A 24257-nucleotide genomic window follows, 5' to 3' on the forward strand; every position below is an offset into this window, starting at 1 on the left:
TAAAAAAAAAAAGATATGGGCTTACATGGTTTGGGGCTCTATTATACACAAACTGTGTAACTGATATAAAAGAGGAATAATTGACACCGGCCCCTTGAACTATTTGAAAACACTGCACACCCGCGGTGCAACCATTGCACCTTGGGTGTGCATTATTTTCTTATAATTCAATGTCCCGTCGTCAATTATCCTTAAGTAACAAAACAGAATTTCTGTATTATACTGAAACAGCACTGAAAAAAAAATATTCATTCAATTTACTAACATTTTTTAAGGCAAGTGGTCGCAACCAATCCATTCAAGCCACATTTAAACAAAAAAATTAGAAATACAAAACAAAACATAAAACCTTTTAGCTTGAATAAATTGATTGCAACCACTTACCTTAAAAAATTGAGTACATTGAATTAATCTTTTTTTCATATTGTATCTTGCTGACTTTGTAGATCACTTAGATTACTTTATATCCAGAAAATATTACTTTATACGCAGTAAATTCTTCGAAAATTCATTGATACAACATTAACTGCAGGGTTTTGACCATATTGGCTTCTTTAGGTCAAGCTGTATTTCACAATGCATGCACATCAAAATGGCACTTCATTTAGCAATCCCAATTTTTTAGGTATCTGTCAGAAAAAAATGGTCCCAAGATCCCAAATCAAAGGGCAGTACCCTTTAAAAGGCCCTAATAATCATTAAGGTACAGATATGCGGTGGAAGCCGGCGACTTCTTTTTGCTAGGGCGCACGATGCAAAGTTCGTCACAACATGTATGTAGCCCGTCATGTGTGTGGTTCGTCATTTCAAAATATGTGATCTGCCCGTCAAGTGATCTTATGTGCATCACGTGTTTTATCAAAATAAGTGCCTGCTGCAGATGTGTCTAACGGGTTTACGATAAAAGAGACGCTTGTGTTTGCCAGATACTCACATAATCTCATGCGTAATCAGAGTTTACTGTTAAGTGAGTGTCTTGCGTGTATTTTGTGAACGTGAGCGTCTCTTTTATCATAAACGGTCTTGACGCGTGTGCAGCAGGCACTTATTTTGACAAAACACGTGATGCACAAGGTTCACATAACGCAACAAACACATATTTTGAAAACACGAGCAACATACATGACACTCCAAACACTTATTTTGAATTTGCACCCCTCGGAAGAGAAGTCACCAGCGGCCACTGCAGATAGCCTATGTATACAGGTACCATTACCTTTGAATTATATGTACTCTCTTTGGTACCAATATGTGCCTCTCAGGTATCAACTCTTTAGGTGCAAAGTGATCATTTTATTCTGACAGTGTACAAAATAAAAATGAATAATTAAAGACTGAATATAAAAACAATTAAAATGTGAGTATAGTTGGGATAGCTCACAAGGTATGCAATCTAAAAGAGCACCTATTTCATTGCTAAAAACAATGTTATTTTGTGTATTTGGTATAATACAATGTTTATGGTTTAAAAAAACAGATTATTTTCTACATACCGTACATTTTTGTAGCTCCAGATTTCACTCTCTTTCTGAAACGCACAGATTTGAAAAGCGCTGGGTCCTGATTGGCCAACTAATCTTTACGTTGTGATTGGCTTGAATACCTCTGACGTCAGCCGAAAATGTGATGCTTTTTACCATGTTTGAAAGATTCGGTCACAATGCAATGCTAACAGGAGTTAATTTACAGGCTAAAGTGGGAGGAATTATGATAAATGTCGGTCTTTCTTACATCATCAATCCAAGGAAGTAAACTGTTGCGTACAATCCGTGTGTTTGTTGTAGTCCAAGAAAAGAGATTTACGTTGCAGACGATAACTCGCGTCATTGTTTACTTTGGGGTATGTACCTTTTGTATATCGTTAATGGTACACACTTACTGTAAAATCATGAATTGGACGATAGGTGCTCTTTAACTTCTTAAACAGCACTTGTAGGGAGGAGTTCAAATGATTTAAAACAAAATGTTTTACAGACACAACTTTGCATGATTGTTAGATTCTGGTTTTAATTACAGTGCTAAAGTTACCTCAGTTGAAACTTTTAGGAAAACTTTGGCTGATCATAAAGGCCACATGTGGAGGGAACAAACTTTGAAACAAATAAACAAATGCAGAAAAAAAGCAGATGAAGTTCAATTTTGTAGTAAAGTAAATACAGATAAAGTGATGTGTGGTTATCCTCTACATCAAAAATAACACTTTTACAATTTTTGTAAAAATGAAACATTACTGCAGTCCCTTACAAATATGCGTTTAATCATGTGATTGACATAATATTGTAACATCATAACATTGTCAGTGTATGAAAAAAACACTGCAGGTTGCAATCATATTTAATGTACTAAAACATTCCAAAAATATCTCAAAGGAGGTGAGTAATGGTAAATATTGAATGCTGGAGCCCATTTTGTATCATAAAATATTTACTAGGTAGGTGTCTCTTTAGAGATTGCATAAAACAGCTGTGAGTGATTCCCTGCTGAATGTCACCTAGAAGTAAAATTTGGATTTCAAATATGAAGACATGAGAATTAACGCAGTGCTGTAGGCTTTACTGCTTTAGCTGTAAGCATTTTAAAGAAGGCTCCGATTGCTTTTCAGATCTTAGTACCAGCTGGACCATTACAGGGCTGCTTTTGGGAATTAAAAACATACTTTTCCATGTTCTCATTCCATTTCCTGATTTCCAAAATGTTGTGACAGTATTGTCTGAATGCTGGCAAACAAATACCTCTTTACTATCTAAAGTATGTGGTGAGATCATCTCTGTTTTTAATTAATTTAGTCTGTCATTACTTTCAGATTTAAATTATACGGTGCTAGTATCTAGCACCTCTCTGTTTATTTTAGGGGAAACAAAAATGATACAAGCTTTTGCTACATATTTCCAAGTTACACGTTATATAACTCCTGTTTTTAAATTCTTTTTGAGACATTATAATATGATGAGTGTAATTGCGTCCTCTCTCTTTCCTAACATTTAATGTAATTTAACACAGCCTTACTTTTGTATACGAGTGAGTACAGAACTTGACCACCTACCTTTACCCTACTGAAATAAAAGCAAGGTTTAATTGGCCATGTGTGCACCCCTCCATTGGACTCCATCTTCAGCCATACCCCTAAAGGGGTTATTATAGTTGTGCGTATGTCTAACCAATGAAAACACTTACTGAGGTCAAATTGCAGCTCACACCTATAATGGTCTCTGTGGGTCTCTACTGCTAATGTGTGGAAACCAATAGAGCCCCATTAAATCCTACTAAGTCCCAAAACACACTACATAAAACAATTTTGTAATAGATTTACTGTTAAACAGCCGATGGCATGTTAAAATGAAATAAATTACAATTACTATTGTTTTTTTATTATTTTTACAGTATATTATTTGAATTAGCATTCTCGCCAAGTTATGATAACAGTATGATTTAGTGAAATAAGTGACAGGCTAATTTCAAACTGCGTTTATGTGTTATCAAAACAGTTTTAAAGGGGTGATAGTGTGAAAATCTGACTTTTTTCATGTTTAAGTGCTAATATTGGGTTCCCCTGTGATTCTATCAACCTAGAAAATGTAAAAAACATCAACCCAGTAACTTAGTTTTGGTAAACCATTCTCTGCACGCACGCGAGAATTTTGTAAAAATGTAAAACGACTTCAGTAGAATTTCACTTTAAACATAAGTAGTGAATTGTTACTTTCAACCCCACCTGCATTGACGAAAGTGACACACAGGCGGATCAAAAGTAACACAACAAAACAAGATAGATTATTGTGTTATTAAATTTGATCTTATTAAATATACATGACTATGACCTTGTTAATATGTAACTGCAAACATATTTTGTAATTTATCTTTGCAAAAAATAATGAAATTACATTAGGGTGGCCATTCGTGCCAGTTCCGTCGGACACGTCCAAACATGTTTTCGGGTTCGTTCTCCAGAAGTCGCGTTGGTCGACCGCATACGTCATCAAGGTTTAATATTTCGGGTTTAATTTCAGCAAAGCAACCGTTACATTTCAAGGTAAGAATGAAACTACAATGATTGCATGTCTTAAAAGAAATAAATCTTAATTTTCTAATGTATTTTAACTGAAATGTGAGAACCTCGATGACGTATGCGGTCGAGCGATGCGACTTCCAGAGAACGAACCCGAAAACACGTTCGGGACGCGTCCGGCGGAACCGGCACGCATGGCCACCCTAAATCACATTTTAATTTTAAATTTCAGTTTTATCAAATGTTTCAAAAGCAACCAACAGTGCAAGCTTAAATTGTTGAGAATAAAAAAAAATTCTTGTAACAAGTGTTATTTTTGTCCCAACAGCAACTCCTGACATTTAAACCCGATTTACTTTTATTTTGAAAAACTCTGAGAAATCAAACTTCAGGATGTGTTAGAGCACTAAATAACCTGTAGATTGGTCAGTACTTTAACGCATGAAACGAAAAACACAACGCGTTATAAGAAAAAAATGACCGTTTGAGGAATTTACCTATCATGGTTGAAAACACCTTTATGGACCTACACGCGGAAAACGGTGAGTAAATAACGCGATATTTGTCAGCTCTATCAAGGGTAGTGTCATAGATGCTGTCATAGTTTGGGATGCAAATGTTATCAGGGCTCGGAGAAAATCGCGTTGTTACTTTCGTCCAGCGTTTGCCCTGGTTCTCCCCTACAAAGTGGCGATTTTAACATGCTATAATAATTTTTTTGTGGCGTATTTTGAGCTAAAACTTCACATATGCACTCTGGGGACACCAAAGACTTATTTTTCATCTTTAAAAAATCTCATAATATGACCCCTTTAAGTAACGCAAAACGAATCCGTGTCGATGAAACTATTTGAGTGTTTTTAAGAAATTAATAAAATACATTTTTTTCAGAATTTAACAGTATTGCAAAAACCTTGACATTTTTATTTTTAGGACATTATTTAACGAAACGCGGAATTCACAAACAAGGCAAAGGTTTCTGCCGGACTGTATTTTCAGGAGTACAGGAGGTTGAACAACAGGAAGTGGAGCAGCAGCCACTATGGCGGAGGTACGAAGATCGAAAATAAAACAACATTTTGTCACCTATTTCCTCACGTTTATTTGTTTATTTGCTTTTTTAAGTACAGAAGTAAAACGTTATATTAAACTAACCTTTATTCTTATAAATGATAGATTTATTTATCTGTGTTAGCGTTCCTCTAGTGTCCGTCAAATATAATTCTCGACGTCGATCATTAACTTTCGCAATATCCAGTTTTCATTTGACTTTATATCAGTGTGTTTATATTAAATTCAAGCACAGTCCTGATTTTAAACGAGATGTGTGTTGTCGACAGATTTGAGTGGTATTAATTTGATATATTTGGCTGTGATATACGGGCGTTTGTGTCTGTTTACTGTATGTGTTTATGCGTATTGTAATGACTAAGTATCATGTTTGTTTATACAGACGCACAGCTTGCAAGACCTACGGCAAGCCGCCGTCGCCTCCAAGGTTTTTGTTCAGAGAGATTACACCTCTGGCACCATCTGCAAGTTTCAGACCAAGTTTCCATCAGAGCTGGAAAGCAGGGTGTGTAAAGACTGATCTTTCTGATAGCCAGTATAATAAGACACAGCACTGGTACAATAGTATATGCCCACTTTTTAATTGAATTAATATGTAAATGCTAAATTACACTACAAATGGCTATGGCTTGGTCACTATTTTCTCATTTGACAATTATGTTAGAGAACTTTTGAATCTGAGGAATTATTGAGATGTACACTCCACTTTTTTATCTCTGAATTACATGCATGTTTGTATATACCTTAATAATGTAGATCTACACATAGTTTATTTTTACATGTTTTTGACAGATTGATAAGCAACAGTTTGAAGAGACCATGCAGACGCTGAATAATCTGTATGCCGAGGCAGAGAAACTGGGTGGAAGGTCATATATGGAGGGCTGTCTGGCCTGCCTCACTGCGTACACAATCTTTCTCTGCATGGAGACCCATTATGAAAAGGTACATTTGCGTGTACAAGGATTATATTTCATGATAAATTTACACTTATCTGCATCCTTATTTATGTATCTGTAATGTGTTATTTTATTCAGGTGCTGAAAAAGATCGCCAAGTACATCCAGGAGCAGAATGAGAAGATATATGCTCCCCTTGGGCTTCTCTTGACTGACCCTATAGAGAGAGGACTCAGAGTTGTATCCTTTTTGTATACATATGTCTATTAAAAAGTGTTAATATTTTCCAAATATGTGGTAGCACAATTACTTTTGTAAAGCTTCATCTGTGATATTTCAATCATTCTACTTAAATAAATAATGTTTTTTACAGGAGTACTTTTGATCAAATGGTGACTTGGTAATGGAAAATCCTGGTTTATTTTCTTAACTCAAATTTTAAAGGTGGAGATTACTATTTTTGAGGATAGAAGTATTGGCTCAAGATAAAACACACCCAAGGTAAGCGTTATTCCCTAATGATTTTTCGAAACAATTGAACTTATTGAACCAAACCACATACCATAATTTTTTTATTTACAGGATCATGTGTGGAACGTGATTATTGGTCTGCTGGACTCAGTACCTGCTTCTCCATCCCAAAATGTCCTTACCCCGTTGCTTTAAATGTAGATAGTGTATGCTAACTTTATTTTCGGTTTATTATTATTTTTTAAGAGAGTGATTCTATAATGTATCTTACAGAAACTCACCCAATCAGATTTCTGTCATTTAGCAGCCCTCTGATGTCTTATTTTGAATTTATTGTACATTTATGTTGTCATTTTTTTATAATGCTTATGTTTACTGTATATACTTGTCTTGATTGAGGAGTATAGATTAAGTGCACAGTGTTCTGTCACAAAGTAGTTGCATCATCAATGTTGAAATCGTTTTTACAATCTGTTTCGAAGATATCTGATCAGTTATGGTTTTGTTAAAACTGTTTTTCTTACAATACTGATTTTGCTTTGGTTTTGTATACACGGAAGTCTGGAAATGTATTGTATTTAATGAATTTGTTATTGTAATCGGTTTATTCCCTTCTGAAAATCCATTTTAGACCAGCATAAGATTGTGAGCTGGTTAAAGATGGTCTCCCACCTTGGTTTTAGCTGGTATTGCTGGTGTAGCAAGCTGGTCTAGCTGTGTTTTGGTCACTTTTTAATCTGGAAGACCAGCTGACCCACCAGTTTTGCCAGGACCATCTTAAACCAACTACCAGCTTATGCTGGTCTTAGCTGGATTTTTCAATAGGGATAACACATTATAATCTTCTCCATTGCTCCATCATGTAGTGCCCCTCTATAGCACACTGTGTTTAATTCCTCCTTTAAGCATTTTTAACACTACACTTGTCCAGTGGACTGCTGTACTTTTATCGGGGTCTGCAAAATAATCTTGAAAACACACAAATGCCATAAACTCCTTTAATAGCATGGCTTAATATTACATAACCTCCTTGTAGTCCTTACTGCTGTCAGTTTAACCTACTTCTTGCGTAAATCTTTTTATCTGTCTTGCATCTGTGTCATTTTTTGAAAATCTTTTGACACTTATTTAAACTATGTATCGTTCAATAAAGTGTTTTCATGAACAAGTTAATCTCATTTCTTGAACGTTATTCCGCTCCTGACCACTAGAGTGCGCGCGCTCACCAATCTCCCCGGCGGTGACGTTTGTCTGTTTTGCTTATTCTTAACAGATAATCGTTGTAGTAGTTCTGTCTAAATTTCCGTTTTAACGAATTTTTAATCGTTACCAGTGTCGCTAACACCATTCACTACACTACACGTGAGTTGAATATTTGTCTATTACATTTGTAGTTTTTAAATGACATTTGAGAGATATGCTAGCTGGCTAATGCTAAGATAAGTAACGTTAAACTGTAAGCGAGATTTATATTCAAGTACGTTAACTTCCCTTCCCTGAAATGCGATTCTTCTCTCATTATTTTTTATTTAATCATACTTAAAAATAAAATAACATTTAAAAGCTGCTTCGTCAGAACGACGGTCTATTTTGTGTAGGGAAATGTATTTTGATTTAATTAACAGTTATGTTACAATCTGTCTTATAACTTGCATAACTCATATAGCTGTTACAGTTTGAGATATCACTTGTAAGTTGCTGATCTGTTAAATATATTTGTAATATCTTAACGTATGAAACCAGGAACCACTAAAACCTCCTTGTGTAAATCTTGTGTGGAGAAAGATCCTCTTTTTTTAACACCCTGGCTCTTCCCTGCATCGATGGCTGTTACCTCCCAAAACAAGAGGCTGCTTTTATTCACACAGTCCTTGAGGAAATCTATACATTTCAGAAGAGAAATGAGCAGAAAAGGTAACATATCACACACATAAATAATATACCAACGAGTATAATATGTGACCCAGTCTGGGAAAACCCAAAGTCTTTTTTGATTCGTTGTTTTCGACATAGGATCATCCTACATAATGTAAAGATCATTCTGTGAAAATATAACCTTGATATCTTTAATATAGTAATGTTAAAGATTGAAATCAATGTTAAATCATCCTTTGATGCTCCAAATCTTTTAGACTTTCTAAATTTCACAGGGTCACATTTTATAAATGATTTGAATTTGTAATTTAATTTATTAAGATACTATTGGTGTATGTCTGCATGCATTGTTACATACCTTTCAATAGTTAAATATCTTAAAGGGGTCATACCGTGAAAATCTGTGCAATAATTCGGTCCCCAGTGCTTCTATCAACCTAGAAAATGTGAAAAAGATCAACCCAGTAACTTAGTTTTGGTAAACCATTCTCTGCAAGCATGTGAAAAAATATATCATAGAAATTTGGCTCCCCTTGTGATGTCAGAAGGGGACACTACGGCCCCTTAATCTGCACTATCCAACACCGGCACTGCAATTTAGTGCAGAGATCAGCTCATTTGCATTTTAAAGGACACCCAAATTGGCACACCTAAAAAGTGGCAATTTTAACATGCTATAATAAATTATCTATATGGTATTTTGAGCTAAAACGTTACATATGTACTCTAGGTACACCAACGATTTATTTGACATCTTAAAAAGTCTTGTGAAATGTCCCCTTTAATTATTCTTACATTTAAAAGCCATCTAGTACACAGTGCTCAACCCCGTTTTTCCTCGGATGTCATCTCATTAAATTGTTTCTCTGTTGTAGCGTCCTACTTTTCCCACCTCTTCCGAGTCGACTCCGCTTCTTGATTCACAAAACCATAGAGGACTACACCGACCTCAGCACCTTTTCTGTGGGTGGTGCCTGGGCCCGCAGAACCGTTCTCTGCTATTCTCATCTCAGGTAAAGCTAGCAGATCTTATATAATCCGATTCAGGATTCCTTCCCACGGGTCTTGAAATCTTTAAAAGTTTGTGAATCTGGTGAAAAAAAATTCAAGGCCCTGGGAAGTTTTTAAAGAAATATACATGCATAGATACAGGTCATTGAAAGTGCTTGAATCTATTTTATGCAAGAAGTTTTCTGGAAAAAAAAATTCATATTATTCCCTGTGTAGTGTAGGATAATATCATAAGAATTCTAGACTTTTTAAGCACACGTGCTAAACTGTTTGCTTTAAATGCTTATATCTTCTGTATGCGAATGATGTTGAGTCATACCAAAATCATTTTTTGCATAGTAGTGTTTGACACATGAAAACATCTCGGGTTACGTATGTTACTGTTGTTCCCTAAGAAGGTAACGAGACACTGTCTCTCCCTGCCATACTTCCTGCGTCCCTGTAACTCCGTCTTTGGACTGATGCAGCGCGAATTCCCTCAAAAGTGAACTTTAACAATTTATCTTAAAAGGTAACACGATGTAACCTAACTCTTACTTGAAATGTGTCCCCACATATAGTCCTTGAATTTGAGGGTATTGCACCTGAAAAGTATTTGAAAGGTCCTTGTATTTGACGTTAACTAAGGTGTGTGAACCCTGATTACACCTTTACGTTGTGATGTCTCATCGTTGTAATCGGTCTGGCAGGTTACATTCAGAAGAGGATTGCAGAGACACCGAGCACATTTCCCATGAGCCACCACACCATCGGAGCAACAGAATGGGAGACAGATTTAACAACCGACCGCCGGAAACCACGTCTAACAACAGAAGAGCAGCCAGACGGCCAGACAAGCCTATTTACGTCCCACGTGTCTTGCGGCAGAAGGTGTCTGAAAACTCGTCAGATCTCGAACAACAGAATCTCAACCCTTTTGGCAACAGTTCAGAGGAGTCCACGAAGGAAACGCTTGTGGCCAATCAGGAGCAAGAAGTGAACGGCACTGACCAATCACTGGATGATCAGGAATTTTTGTTGCTTTCGAGCTCTGGGTCTTCATATTTTCCTCCTGCTTGGGACCAGACTATGTCTTTATTTACATCCATGACATTAGACGACCAAGAAGATTGTGGCAATCACACGCTCCAGGAACCTGACAGTGAAGACGATGAAAAATTATACGCTGAGGTGAGTAACTAGATTTTTTTTCAATAATAACTCAATAAAACATATATTTTGTGTTTCATCTTTTGTTCATTTGTCAGATCAAAGCCAACCTGAAAGATGAAGACGTTGTCATAAAGGATACCTGTAATGATTACTCCGGTTATGTAACCATCTGGCTCAACCAAAATGAGTTTTCCCACGTCATCGAGATCTACGACTTTCCCAGCATGTTTCAAACGGACGACCTCCTCGATGCTTTTGCAAGCTACAGGTAATGCGTCACATCGCTTCTGCATTTGGACAGAAATCGATATGAAGAAATAAATGACGCTCTTCTGTTTTGTGTGTGTTTATAGTGAGGGGGGCATGAAGATCAAGTGGATAGATAACACTCATGCACTCGGTATATTTTCAAGTCAGTCAGCAGGTATTATTTTAAACTACATGTCATTACTCAGCATATCACGTTTATATATTGGACTCATTTTCGGTTCTGTTTAGCTACACAGGCGCTCTCCCTTAAGCATCCGTTACTAAAGGCACGTCCTCTATCAGAGGGGAGCCAGAAAGCAAAGTGGAAAGCTAACAGACGAGCAGGTATGAATACTGAGCTATAACTTTTAACATAAAGTGCATTAACACTTTTCAGAATTGTACAAAATGCACACAGTATGTCATTTTAACCACTAGAGGTTGCTAAACAACAGTAACCTTGTTGCTTGATAATGCTGTGAAAGTGCATGGAATGATGGGAGTTGTAGTCGTCATAGATTTGGAATAACATGATTTTACATTATGTATTTTATTGACATTTATACTTGCTAAACAGAGTTTATTCAACCGGTGAAGGAGAGGCCCCGAACAGACACACAAGTGGCTCGCAGGATGGTGACCAGGGCGTTGGGTTTGAGAGGAGGATCAAGAGGGCGAGGAGGATCAAGAGGGCAAATATAAAACACCCATAGGGTTTACAAGTTTTTAGCTTTGACAACATCCAATAAAAAATTATCTGGGGCTGCTGTTTATTTTTACTACAAGCTGCGCATTTTGCTCCCAAAAGAGAGGTGTGTGTATGATGTGTAATAAATATGAATCTGTGGATAAGCTATGAATGTTTTTTGTGGTTATACATTAAGTTCCACTTTTAAATTTACTCTGAATACATGGCATGAGCCTCGATCGAGCTACAATACAAATATCATCCTGAAATCATCCAGAAAAGCTATTTACTGAAAGAGCCTGCGGCTCGGCTCTCCACAAACATTTATCTTGCCGCGCTGCTTCTTTTTTGGGTGAATGTCACCTTTATCTGAACATCTGAGGGTTTATGAGTGTGTTCTTGTAAGAATTTACTTTTTCTTGGAATTTTTGAAGCAGGAAATGTGGTCTTGTTTGTTTTAGCCTGCTTGATTTTCTTACTAACATGCCTGGCAATTCTTAGCATCTTGTCCAACTATTACAAATAGACCGTTTCATAAACAGTGACTCTTATTTAGTCATTTTTGTTATGATTGGCGTTGCTTCACAGGAAGCTGTTTGAGTTTCTTAGTTACTTTATGTTGGTAAAGTTTGGCTTTCAAACATGGTTCATGTATGGGCTGTGTATATTTTGGAGATCAGATAGGAAAAAACATGGCAATTTTGGCCATGTTTTATTTATTGTGTAAATGTCGTTTATTTTGTCTTAAGAGTTGATTTGTTTAATTTTAAGAATGTTTATTTCTGCACTACAATGAAGAAAGGAAACGAAAGCAAAATAGTTAAAAAAGTTGTTTTTACCTAAACCTGTTGTTTTTATATTTGTATTAAAATGTGTGTTTTTTATTAAACTGGCGTCTATGTAATTTCTTATCCCAGGTAGATATACTTGAATGTACTAAAATATACTATAAATACCAACAAGTACAAGGTTTTTGTGTTTTAAATAATAGTTTAAAAGTTATACACTACAAATGAAGAGTTTCGTTGCAAAACGAGATAACCACCGTTTTTTTAATTGTTCAGAAATCTCGTTTTTTGGTTGTGCATTCCAATTCATTTCAATGCAACTGCAGTTGGTTTGTTTTGATTTAAACCTTCATAACTTAAAAAATACAGCTAAGTAGCACCATAAAACAAAATAATAACATGATAACATAATAATAAACATGTTTTGTCAAAAATGTTAAAAAAAGGATTTATCTCGTTTTGCAACGAATACTAAATATACTAATTAAAAGTATAGTTATACTTCAGTAGAACACTTTATAAGTATACTACGTAGCATTAATTTTTTTTAGTGATTTTTAGAGTATTAAAATAATTAGTGGAGTACACTTTGATCCATAAACATTTTTAGTTATACTGGTTAAAAGTCTCCTCACATCCTGATAGCAATCACTGTAAAATTGTTTAAATGTATTTTTTATAAAAAGGCCTATATGTCATCTGTGAAAGGTGTAGGACCAAAAAATGTTTAACAAATCATTGAATTCGGAACGCAATAATTGGAGACATGCCATTTTTGCTCCAATTATTGCAAGTACTGCATATTGCCACTGCGCAATCTGTTTACGCAGACATCATACGTCATCAGCGCGTTCCCACGCGCTCACCTCACGTGTGTAAACAGATGCAAACAAACTAGGAACCTGCACAGGAACCACAAACGAAAGATATCTTTTGAAACAACAATGACAAAAACCGTCTGCATCAGCAAGAAAGAGCAAAAACCTAAATTAACATCTGTAACTTTACTGCTTTACGAGGAGATGGAAACAGCTGCAGGAGGCAAAGGGTCTGAAAGGGTCGTTGCAGTCAGTGTTACTTTTGGAAAGGTAGGTACGCGATATGATTGTATTTTGTTGGATTCGGATATTCTACCTTGATGAAATTCTACTTTTGATGTGTTGCTTATGAAGTTTGTGTCTAGGGCTGTCACAATTATGAAATTTGTCTGACAGTTAATTGTCTAATAAATTGTGACGATTAATTGTCTGTTTTATTTCTTTGACATTTAATTCTCATGCATTTTTTTTCTTTTGTTTATGAAATAATTTTCACACATTGTTATGATATTTAAATTAGATATTTACCTGGCAGTAAATATTAATACAGATAACACGCATTTAAAAGTAATCTGATACTGTCTCGTTTATACAAGCGCTGCAGCTCCCCCTTGTGTTTCTTAGAGAGATGTGCAATCATTGCAGTGAACTGAAATCATCGCAATGAGGTCAAACAATTGCGATGAGACGATTATTTAATAAATGTGACAGCCCTAGTTTGTGTAGGCTACCTTTACAAATTAGCGTAACGATATTTATGTTTTTAAAATTACAAGCAAACTACTAACGTTATGTCTACACAACCGAAAATGTGCTGTATCTAATTCCGATTTTAAAGTTATGTTGGTTGTTTTTTTAATGTTCTTCACTTTGTCCTGCAAAGTTTTTTTACTGGTGAATGAGATATGAATGGGCTTGTGGTCTGTGCGTGTTCATGCGTTTTAGAGGTGTGGCATTGGATGGCGATTTGAACGGAGGGTGGGATCGTGATTGAAGTGCTAGTAGGATCATTTTTAGAAGGATCTCTTGACAGAAATGCAAAATAATATACAAAACTATATTATCAGGGGTGTATAATGAACCGTTATATTTTCATTACCTTAGAATCAGTCATTTTTATCTACATACACAGAGGGTCCCCTTACGTGGAAGTCGCCATTTTGTGCCGCCATGTTTCTACAGACTCCCTTAACGGACAAACTTTTTTACTAAGTTGTCTCCGTCAATTACATATTTTTACAGTGGTGTGTACCATAGCTTCTCTATGCATTTTAAAAGGAGGGGTGAGCAGTGGACTGAGCCGTTGGTTGCAATTCGCAACCTCACCACTGGATGCCGCTAAAATTTACACACTGCACCTTTAAGAAGTGCTAAAGACACATTTTTGTTCAGTAGGTACAAAATTAGTGCACTTTATTTTACCTTGGATAGGCCATACATTTAAATGAGCTACAGCTTCTCACTTCCCTACAAACTGACAGTAGACGCTTTCAAACAGATCTGATTAATATAGTCTGAGACAATAGTATCTAGTGGACAGAGTACAACTCGCTGAGTGTGCCAGCCACTGTAGCTTCTCATTGAGTTTCAGGTTGAGTGCAATTTACAATCTCACCGCTAGATGCCACTAAAACCATATTGTACCTTAAACTACAAGCAAGTGCAATTTTAGTACATTGTTTTCCTTTGTGCTAAAAAAATGTTTAATATTTATATACTACATATATAATAATTAAAAGTATAGTTCTTCAGTAGTACCTTAGTGCAGTTAAAAAAAGTATGCTAAATACCAATAATGCTTAAAACTGATTTTTAGTGTATTGAAATAATAGCACTGTTTGAGTACATACATTTCTTAAGTTTAAGTTTAATGCTAAAGACAAATTCTTTGTATATTAAGTACAAAATTAGTGCAATGATACTAAGCGTACCTCAAGTGTATTTTAGTGCACTTTATTTCACCTGGCACAGGTCATACATTTAGATATGAAAACTCATACATTGCTTACGCCATTCTTTTTATTACAGAAAACAATGCAATGGTTTCACAATGATTGTTGTTCTACTCAGCCATAAACACACGGTATATGTTAAAACCATTGAACTGGTCATAGATACCCTCATAAAACGGAGGGAGCTTTTTTTTAAAGGCGCTTCACAAATACGCAACAAATTCTCACAGTTTCACATTGCATATGCATAACGTTGACAAAACATATATAATCCCTGACTGAATGTAATAAATTAATTGACATGCTTGATGAATTAACCACTAAAGTGTCAGAGAGAGAGCTGTACCGAATGTAGAAGTAACAGTATTGTTTATGCAACTTATAATATAGTAAAACACGTGAAAAATATCCCAGTTTGTGTTACCGTTACATAACTTATCTATCTACAAGCAACAGAAATGCAATCAGTACAGTACAATTGAATTTAAATACTTCAAAAGCTTGCAAGCTTGATATAATAAGCTAAACGTCTACACATGGAGGTCGATCAACGGGGCAGAAGTCAGTTTCTGCCCTTGAAGTGCTGGAGTCTCTCTAGTGGTCAGTTTTATATGAATCATGAGTCATGATTGACAGTTTACAGCATCCTCCACTTGAGAGATTTCGGTTTTCCAGTCTCTATCTATGGTACAACTGGTTGCTCATTCCAGGATATTCAGCCATGTCTGAACTCCGTGAGCCACCTGGAGAAAAAGCGCAGTAATGAAAATATGAGATGATTATATTACAAATTGTGATTTCAATATATGCTTTATGCCCAGCTGCACTACTTCCTGAACTTCAGCCAGCTCCTTGTTTCCTGTCTGCCATTATTGGACAAACTGATTAATCCAGGTGTGCTTGACCTCAGTAGTCACAACAACAACAATCAGACACACCTGGATTAATCAGTTTGTCCAATAAAGGCAGACAGGAAACAAGGAGCTGGCTGAAGTTCAGGAAGTAGTGCAGCTGGGCATAAAGCCTATTAAATTGTATTGTTTCGTTATGTCTCACTCACCTATTTGACAGTTATATGTCCATATTCTGTGTCCATCATAGCGACAATTGCACTTCATTACATTGTTAGTGTAATCAGACTCTGCTACATCATAGTTAGGATTGATAACAACCTATAAACACAGATTCAGTAAGAAATCAAGATATTCATCTTGGTAAATTTGATATTTGATTTTAGCGGAGAGGTGTAAATTGTACCTGAAAGATGTAATCTCCTGGTTTCACATCTGTGATATCGACCCACTGACAGTCAATGTCGTGTCTGTAGGTGTCCCAGCAGCCGACTGTGATTCCCTGTTCACCAAAGTTGGCACAGTAATATCGTTTCTGAATACCTGCATAAAAAACAGCAATTGTTTATTGTGGGAAAAACTCTATTTACTATTCAAACAATACTTTCATCGTTGTTAAAGGGGCCATGGCACAAGACTTTTTTACGATGTCAAATAAATCTTTGGTGTCCCCAGAGCACATATGGGAAGTTTTCGCTCAAAACACCATATAAATAATTTATTATAGCATGTTAAAATTGCATTTTGTAGGTGTGTGCAAAAATGTGCCGTTTTGGGTGTGTCCTTTAAAATGCAAATGAGCTGATAAAATTCAAATACTGATCACAATGATGGTGATTTGTTGCAATTAAAACTCAATTGTGCTTTTCTCTGAACTAACTAGCAGTGCTGTGGTTGGATAGTGCAGATTAAGGGGTGGTATTATTATAATAAGAGCTCCTTATGACATCATAAGGAGAGCCAAATTTCAACTACCTATTTTTTCATGTGCTTGTAGAGAATGGTTTACCAAAACTAAGTTACTGGGTTGATCTTTTTCACATTTTCTAGGTTGATAGAAGCACTGGGGAGCCAATCATAGCACTTAAACATGGAAAAAGTCTGATTTTCATGCCATGGCCCCTTTAAAGAATAAAGCTAATGAGAACTTATCACATAGTTTGCAACAAAAGTATGTCGCTTTGGATAAAAAAATATTTTTTAAATGCATAAAGGCAACTTTACAAGTAAGGGATAATGTAGAGGCAGCCGGTAGTTATCGGGAAATAAGCCCCGACAGTGTGGCACTGAAGGGGCTTATTTCCCAACAACTACCGGCTGCCTCCACATTATCCCGCTTATTACACGGCTACTTGTCACATAAGAAAAAAAACGGACATGAATATGAATTTGAAACATTTTATTGGCATATTTGTTTTAAATTAAAAATTTTATCCTTCCGCGAAACTTTGCACAGATGCATAAAATGATCGTAATACCTTATTAAGATCCTCTGCTTCATACTTGTCTGTCTCCATTTTTTCTCTTTTAGCCAGTCTTTGAGAAGTTTTAATGCCCATTCTGTATTTTTTTGTGTGTTGGCTTTGTAGCTGTCATGCTCTATTTTGTCAAGTTCAGTCTCAGTAAGCTGTCTGTGTCTTGTCGTGATTGTCGAGTGTTTGTCACAAGATGGCGCCAAACAGTAATCTTTATTGACCTTTATTGGCGCGGAGCGATTTTACTCGTACAAATAGTACCGGCTATGCGTTATTACTTTGGAGCGGTTATTATTTGAAAAGAACGAACCTGCAAATGTCTCAACTGACCAATCAGAATCAAGCATTCCAGAGAGCCGTGTAATAAAAGAAAAGATGATATTGAAAGATGGTCAGCTCTTAAATATGCTAATGTTGATTATCACTGCTGCAGAATAACTTGAACTTTTTAGCAGTATGCAATAGTCCCATGAGTTCTCACCCTCGTCACATTGTGTGTCCTCCAAACAAAAGCTGGCCTTGTGACCTTCTGCCACTTTGGTACCATTTAGACTGAGAAGATCATAGTGTGTGAAGACCTCCATACTGTGATAATGCCTGTACAAATAAACACAATACACAAAGACATCACATACCTGTTTTTCAGAATGAACTCCCAGTTTCTCAGGCAAGGCTAGTCCTAGACTAAAAAACATGTTTGAGCTGTCGCAATTATTTGCACTAAAAGATCTTAAAATATGCCAGTGCCATTGATATGTCTGAAGATACACACCTTGTCTTAAGGCATGTTTATAAAAGATGCTTAAACATTTTATTTGAAAGGAAATCACCACAGTTTTTCAATATTTTACTATGTTCTTACCTCTACTTAGACGAATTAATACATACCTATCTTTTCAATGCGTGCACTTAATCTTTGTACAGCGTGTCATGAATGTGTTAGCATTTAGCCTAGCCCCATTCATTCCTTAGGATCCAAACAGGGATGAATTTAGAAGCCACCAAACACATCCATGTTTTGCCTATTTAAAGACTGTTACATGAGTAGTTACACTGGTGGCACAAAATAAGACGTTTCTTTGGAGCCATAGGAATGAATGGGGATAGGCTAAATGTTAACACATTCAAGAAGCACTGTACAAAGATTAAAAGTGCACACATTGTATGTATTAATTCATCTAAGTTGAGGTAAAAACGTAGTAAAATATTGAAAAACTGTGGTGATTTCCTTTAACTAAAGCCTAATCCTGGCTTAAGCTAAGCCTTGTCTGTGAAACCAGGCCAGGCATGCATAGTTTTGGATTTAATCTAATATATCCTTGCCTGTGACACTCGTGCCAGGTCCAGGCATGGTATCCCAGTTTGGGTCTGAAGTCGGATTGACCGACGTTGTGGATCTGCGAGGAGAAGCGGAACAGGCGGCGGTACGCGCTGTGGTCGCCTTTCTTTGCCGTGCTGGAGAGACAGTTCTCCTCGAGGGCACACTCAAGAGCATACATGGGCCTGTCCTCCAGATAGGTGGTCTGCTCCACCAGCTGAGCGTTTAGCACCAGGTCAGGGGCCGCTGTGAATTATGGGTTCAGAGGTCAGAAAGAGCAAATTCCTCTATGCTTACTGAATCTAGGTTAACAGGTCAGGCGGTCAGTAGACAGGACAGACCAGAACACACTAACTGGTGGGATGTTGACATTGTTAATTAATGCGGTGATCAATCATGCTTTTACTTGTATAGAGCATAAAAAGACCACCATATTATGCTTTGCTGGTTGGTGACCCAACCAGGTCTAACTAGCTTACCACCCTTAAAGGGACACTCCACTTTTTTTGAAAATAGGCTCATTTTCCAGTTCCCCTAAAGTTAAACAATTGATTTTTACCGTTTTGGAATCCATTCAGCTGATCTCCGGGTCTGCGTTACCACTTTTAGCAAAACTTAGCATGTTACGGCAGCAAAGTCTTTGATTATTACGCCAGAATGAGAGTATAGTTCCTAGCCAGATCGACATAGAAAATCGCAGCTTTCAATTTTCTGTCGGTCTTAGTACACAATGTTACTACAGAAGAGTCAAGTTTTAAATAGGAAAAATATCAAAACTCTTTGGTTATGTTTTAGCGCGATGCCAATGGTCCAATCAGATTCAATGGACCATGCCAAGCCATGCCAAAAGTGGTACCTCCAGACCCGGAGATCAGCTGAATGGATTATAAAATGTTAAAATCTTAAACCCTGAGGACCCAGTCCCGGGTACAAAATTTCGTATTTTGACTCAAATAAAATATTATTTTAATCTTTAATGGTCCATCATGGACCCCAGTAACACATATGAGATACTGTTTGAAAGCTTAGACTCTCTACTTTCTCCAGATATGCATCACTCTGAAAAATCTTTTACTGTAAGAAAGTTATTTACACTTAATTTACACTATCACCCCCCCCATAATTTTTTATATGATTTAATATTCACATATTTCATATTTTTCAAGTATGACAAACATGGGCAAGTCTTATATCAAATGAAAGCTCTCATTCTCAGGAATAAGGCTACAGCGTTATTTTTGTTCTATTATCAACACATATCCAACAATAGTTGAATGAATAATAAGGTAAAAAATCGTCTTTTGTAAACATATGGGAAAATTGAGTGTGGACTGCCTCAGATAGCACATATAGCCACAAATGATACATCATCTTTTCTCTTAGGTCCTACTCTAAAAAATGAGTCCATTCACAGCATTTTCTTAGGTTGTGTGCATGAATAATCCCTTGTTATTTATTATATGTCCAAAACAAAAAAATAATATTTATATGAAAAATGTATTTTCGCACACTTCAGTAAAATGAAAATAACTTTTGAATGCGACATGCTAAAGAGATCATTCTTTTTTTGGGTGTTTACTGTCTGCTGCTGGTAACAACCAGAACTGTCTACAGTCTGCTAGAGCACCCAGAACCAGAGTTATACACTATCAGAGGCAGTATTTACAACATATAAAAAGAAAATTTGCTGTTTCCTCATATGAAAAACAACATAAATAACACTATTTGTCACTAACAGCAGCTTTTTATGTAACTTCAAAGGGTTTTCTTTAAAATGATATAAAGCAATTGCATTTATTCCACTGTATGTGGTTATGGGAGCACTTCAAATGTTTTTAGGCAGAAATTGTATACAAAAAGGGTATTATTCCTCCCATCAGTTGGAGTAAAATAACTTTTGCATAGATTATGATAGAGAAAAAAATATTTTTTCCTCTGTAAGCTGGCAATTGCTGGAATCAAACAAAACTGTCTGCAGGGAGCTGAGGCACTCAGGGCCAGAGTTATATACTTTCAAATAAAAACTTTAGAAAAAAAACATCAAAAAGCGCCTATTTATTTTTGTGTTTATTAGAGGACTGACATCACATACAACCATGTTTAGCATTTTCAACAGTGTTTTATGTTATTTCAAAGGGTTTCCTGTAAAATGATACCAAACATTTGTATGTAAACCTCTGCATGTGGGTATGGGAAGCTTTTGAAATTGGGTAGGCCAAATCCAGGCGAAAATCCCCAAAATAGCTTCAGGGTGGAAGAAGTTAGGGGAGCTGGAAAATGAGCCTATTTTCAAAAAAAGTGTAGTGTCTCTTTAACCAAGGTTTCATTAGACGTTGAATGATCGTTGCCGGTTACATCATGCTTAATACCCTACAATAACTTTCATTTCTTTAATGTACAATTATATCATACAATGCATACCCATAGCTCAAATAGTAGATCATTAGCAATGCAAAGGCCATGGGTTCGATCCCAGCCATACGTTTTTATTGATTAAGTGTATGGCTTGTAAGTCACCTTGGATAAAATTGTCTACCAAATGCATAAATGTGAATGTAGCATTATAAATACAACGCAAAAACAACTCCTATTAGCATGCCAAATGCACAAATATAAATTTCTTACTCTCTGCACACGAGACTCCAGCAGCAAAGCGTCCACCTCCTTTTGGGCATTCGACATGTCTCCCGTGATGGAGACATTGAGTGAGACTCATCTCTGTGCCTGAACATCTGACTCCACTCATCACTACATTATCAGCACTGCTATCTCCAGCCCAGTACCACGTCTCCTACAAACACACAATTATTCACAATTTTTGTATTTTTTAATGAAACCCAGATTCACTAATACACTGTAGTTGGACTCTTTGCATAAGCTGTCTTGATATATTCTAAAATATATAAGTGGCACCGTTTGGTCTCAAGATGCACACCAGTAATGTTTTTGTAAGGTATATTTTTTTAAACTATTAAAATGTCCTAATATAACCAATGATTCATCATATATTAACTTAATCCCTGTATGGGAAACTGCCCACAAAGAGTTTTGTCCATTTTGTACCTTAGACCTAATATTTTAATGGTTTAATCTAATGTGAGGGGGAAATAAATTTTTTGGCCACTACTGTACATGCAAAGCCTAGGAGAAATAAAATATGTGGATGCAATTACATCTTCCTACCAAATGACGGCGCTGTATAAACATTTTTACTCGAGCTTGCACGTGACTATGCATCTGCTTTTGAGATCGTTTCTGATTAGAGCGTATAAATTAGCCGAATCGCACAAATGCTGTACCCCACGGAAAGTTCATCTCAATGCGTATTACTGTACAAACATATGTTCACGATGAGTAATCATACAGTTTTCCATGTGTTGTCTTTGGCTCTGCGGAGCTGACTCATAGCCTCCCTCGTTCATCTGAAAGATAAGCTTGCTGGACTCCCACCGCCGGGGTGAGTGGGCACATTGTGTCAAATTTTCCAGACGTGCTCTCTCTCTCTCTCTTTTCCTTGCACCACCTCCGTTTTTCCTTTTTTCCACACATGGTGTCTGGAAAGACCCACCGGTCCAGACTGTCAGATAAATCTTGTTTAACGACCACCATGACATCTGGAAGTTGTATCTTGCACTTTTCGAGCTTTGGTAACGGTCTGACAGAAAACGTGACCGAAGTTACCCAAACAAATGCGCAAACATCCTCTGCTCCTCGATGGGTTAGTTACATAACTTAAACTCTCTCGCTCCTGATGGTTTCTGGGAACATATTTTATCATTAGACTAATAAACAAGTGACTTTACATTGAAGTGGTTTGTGAGGTCGATGCCATTAGGTCCATAATCCCTTGACACGCGGCCATACGCCTCAATTAGAGGTGAATTACAGCCAATCATAGTAATAACATTTAATCACGGGATTCGCCTGCAGAAGCACTTCCTGACGTTTATAATTTCCACTCATAAAAGCACCTATCAAACTAGTCCTTCCATGTATATCCTTAATGTATAAATAGTTTCAAGATGTGCATCTTTGTAAAATTGTCACCAGGCTTTTAATGATAGTTTTTGAGTGCTTAAGCTGATGGGCGGCTCGATCTAACCTACACATATAAATGTGATTCAAATGAAAATGATTTAATAAGACTATATGGAAATCCAGCCAGACCATAGGTGGTTGAAATGGTGACGCCACACTGGCCACACAGAGATATAAGATGGAAAAACAAATGAAGACTTTTGCTTAAAGGGATGATTCACAGGAAAAAAAATAATTCTGTCATCATTTACTCACCCTCAATTTGCTTCAAACCTGTATACATTTCACAAAAAAAATGTTAATAACCAAACACATGTAGGGCACCATTAAAGGTACAGTGTGTAAATTTTAGCAGCATCTAGTGGTGAGGTTGCGAATTACAACCAACGGCTTAATCCACTGCTCACCCCTTGCTATTGAAACGCATAAAGAACCTACAGTAGCCACCGCCGGTAAAACATGTCATCGTCAGAGACAACTTAGTTAAAAAAGTTTGTCCGTTAAGGGTTTCTGTTTAAACATGGCGGCACAAAATGGCGACCTCCACGTACGGGGACCCTCTGTGTATGTAGATAAAAAAGTCACATTTTAAGGTAATAAAAACATAATGGTTCATTATAAAAAGGTACACCTCTGATAATATAGTTTTGTATATTATTTTGCATTTCTGTCAAGAGAACCTTCTAAAAATACACACTGCACCTTTAACTTCCATAGTATTATTCTTTCTACAGTATAGAAGTCAATGGTGCCCCAGGTCTGCTTGGTTACCTTCTTTTTTGTATTTAGCGGAACAAAGAAATAAAAAGATATAAGTTTGAAACAAAACAATTTGTGGGTGAGTAAATGATGACAGAATTGTCATTTATCGGTGAACTATCCCTTTAAAATCAACGTCTCAAACTGTGCCTAGATGCTTAATCTAAAAAGTTAACATGACTGATGAAAACCGCAGGTAGATTTACCTGAAATGCGTGGCTGGCAAAGCCTAATCCCAGTTGTCTGCAGACCACCATCGCCTCTATGATACCCCAATTTTCACTGCATACAGTTCCCCATGCCGGGGAACCATTCTTCTCAGCTAGAACCTCCACACGCCCCTCATACGGGTTTCTTCCTCCGCTTAGACGAATCTAAGGTGGAATCAAACAGTTGTTTCTTTTCATACAGTGCTGTTTTCATCTATGATGCATCTTACTGATACATCAATTTCAAATTTTTGGTTCTCACCCTCTTTTGGAAACCCATGGCAGGAATATTGCAGCGTACACCAGCATCTTCCTCATGGCTGCAGCCCAGCGCATCATTATTGAAATAGCAGTCAGTGAGTGACTTCTCGAATCCAGAGCACTCCACTTCGTTCATATGGACCGGACCCATGCCTAATAAAACACACACATTCCTGGTGGTCAATGATGTTTTGCTCAATTCCACAATGATGGGAATGTATGGATCGTCTCTTACAGGTTTAACTACAACTCATTATTCAAATACCAACAAACTTTATTTATACTGAACACTTTATTTACACTGGGCTGAATTTACACTAGAGCCACAGACTGAGCGTATCTGATGTGGATCCACAGTCTATCCAC

At 36.7% G+C, this 24257-nt stretch overlaps 3 protein-coding genes across 3 annotated transcripts in view; 2 read left to right on the forward strand and 1 right to left on the reverse strand.

Moving 5' to 3' along the window:
- The first annotated feature begins 4939 nt into the window (after positions 1-4939).
- Positions 4940-7620, forward strand: golga7 (golgin A7). Its single transcript, XM_055208732.2, has 6 exons — positions 4940-5057; positions 5460-5582; positions 5870-6022; positions 6115-6216; positions 6421-6477; positions 6559-7620. The coding sequence occupies exons 1-5, from the start codon at positions 5049-5051 to the stop codon at positions 6463-6465; spliced, it is 432 nt and encodes a 143-aa protein (XP_055064707.1). The 5' UTR covers positions 4940-5048; the 3' UTR covers positions 6466-6477; positions 6559-7620.
- Positions 7621-8218: 598 nt separating this feature from the next.
- Positions 8219-11586, forward strand: r3hcc1 (R3H domain and coiled-coil containing 1; the record flags this gene model as incomplete). The annotated part of the gene is made up of 7 exons (XM_055207260.2): positions 8219-8361; positions 9198-9335; positions 10023-10503; positions 10581-10753; positions 10839-10909; positions 10984-11079; positions 11312-11586. Coding segments are annotated over 7 exons (1227 nt in total), but the record flags the coding sequence as incomplete, so codon positions are not given.
- Positions 11587-14965: 3379 nt separating this feature from the next.
- The window catches only part of loxl2a (lysyl oxidase-like 2a), a 35037-nt gene continuing 25745 nt past the window's right edge, over positions 14966-24257 (reverse strand). Inside the window, exons 7-14 of the mRNA XM_055208728.2 lie at positions 23893-24044; positions 23628-23795; positions 21250-21415; positions 18630-18870; positions 17788-17903; positions 16238-16374; positions 16041-16152; positions 14966-15723 (exon numbers count right to left, since the gene is read on the reverse strand). Coding sequence (XP_055064703.2) covers positions 15659-15723; positions 16041-16152; positions 16238-16374; positions 17788-17903; positions 18630-18870; positions 21250-21415; positions 23628-23795; positions 23893-24044 — 1157 coding nt within the window. The 3' untranslated portion in view covers positions 14966-15658. The remainder of the gene's footprint in view (positions 15724-16040; positions 16153-16237; positions 16375-17787; positions 17904-18629; positions 18871-21249; positions 21416-23627; positions 23796-23892; positions 24045-24257) is intronic.

The sequence above is a fragment of the Misgurnus anguillicaudatus genome, chromosome 12, assembly GCF_027580225.2.
Source record: "Misgurnus anguillicaudatus chromosome 12, ASM2758022v2, whole genome shotgun sequence".
NCBI lineage: Eukaryota > Metazoa > Chordata > Actinopteri > Cypriniformes > Cobitidae > Misgurnus > Misgurnus anguillicaudatus.

Excerpts from the sequence above, each read along its gene's own strand:
- golga7 (XM_055208732.2), top strand. Across the intron at positions 5,583-5,869 it reads CATCAGAGCTGGAAAGCAGG|ATTGATAAGCAACAGTTTGA; the intron begins GTGTGTAAAGAC and ends TGTTTTTGACAG. Across the intron at positions 6,023-6,114 it reads TGGAGACCCATTATGAAAAG|GTGCTGAAAAAGATCGCCAA; the intron begins GTACATTTGCGT and ends TATTTTATTCAG.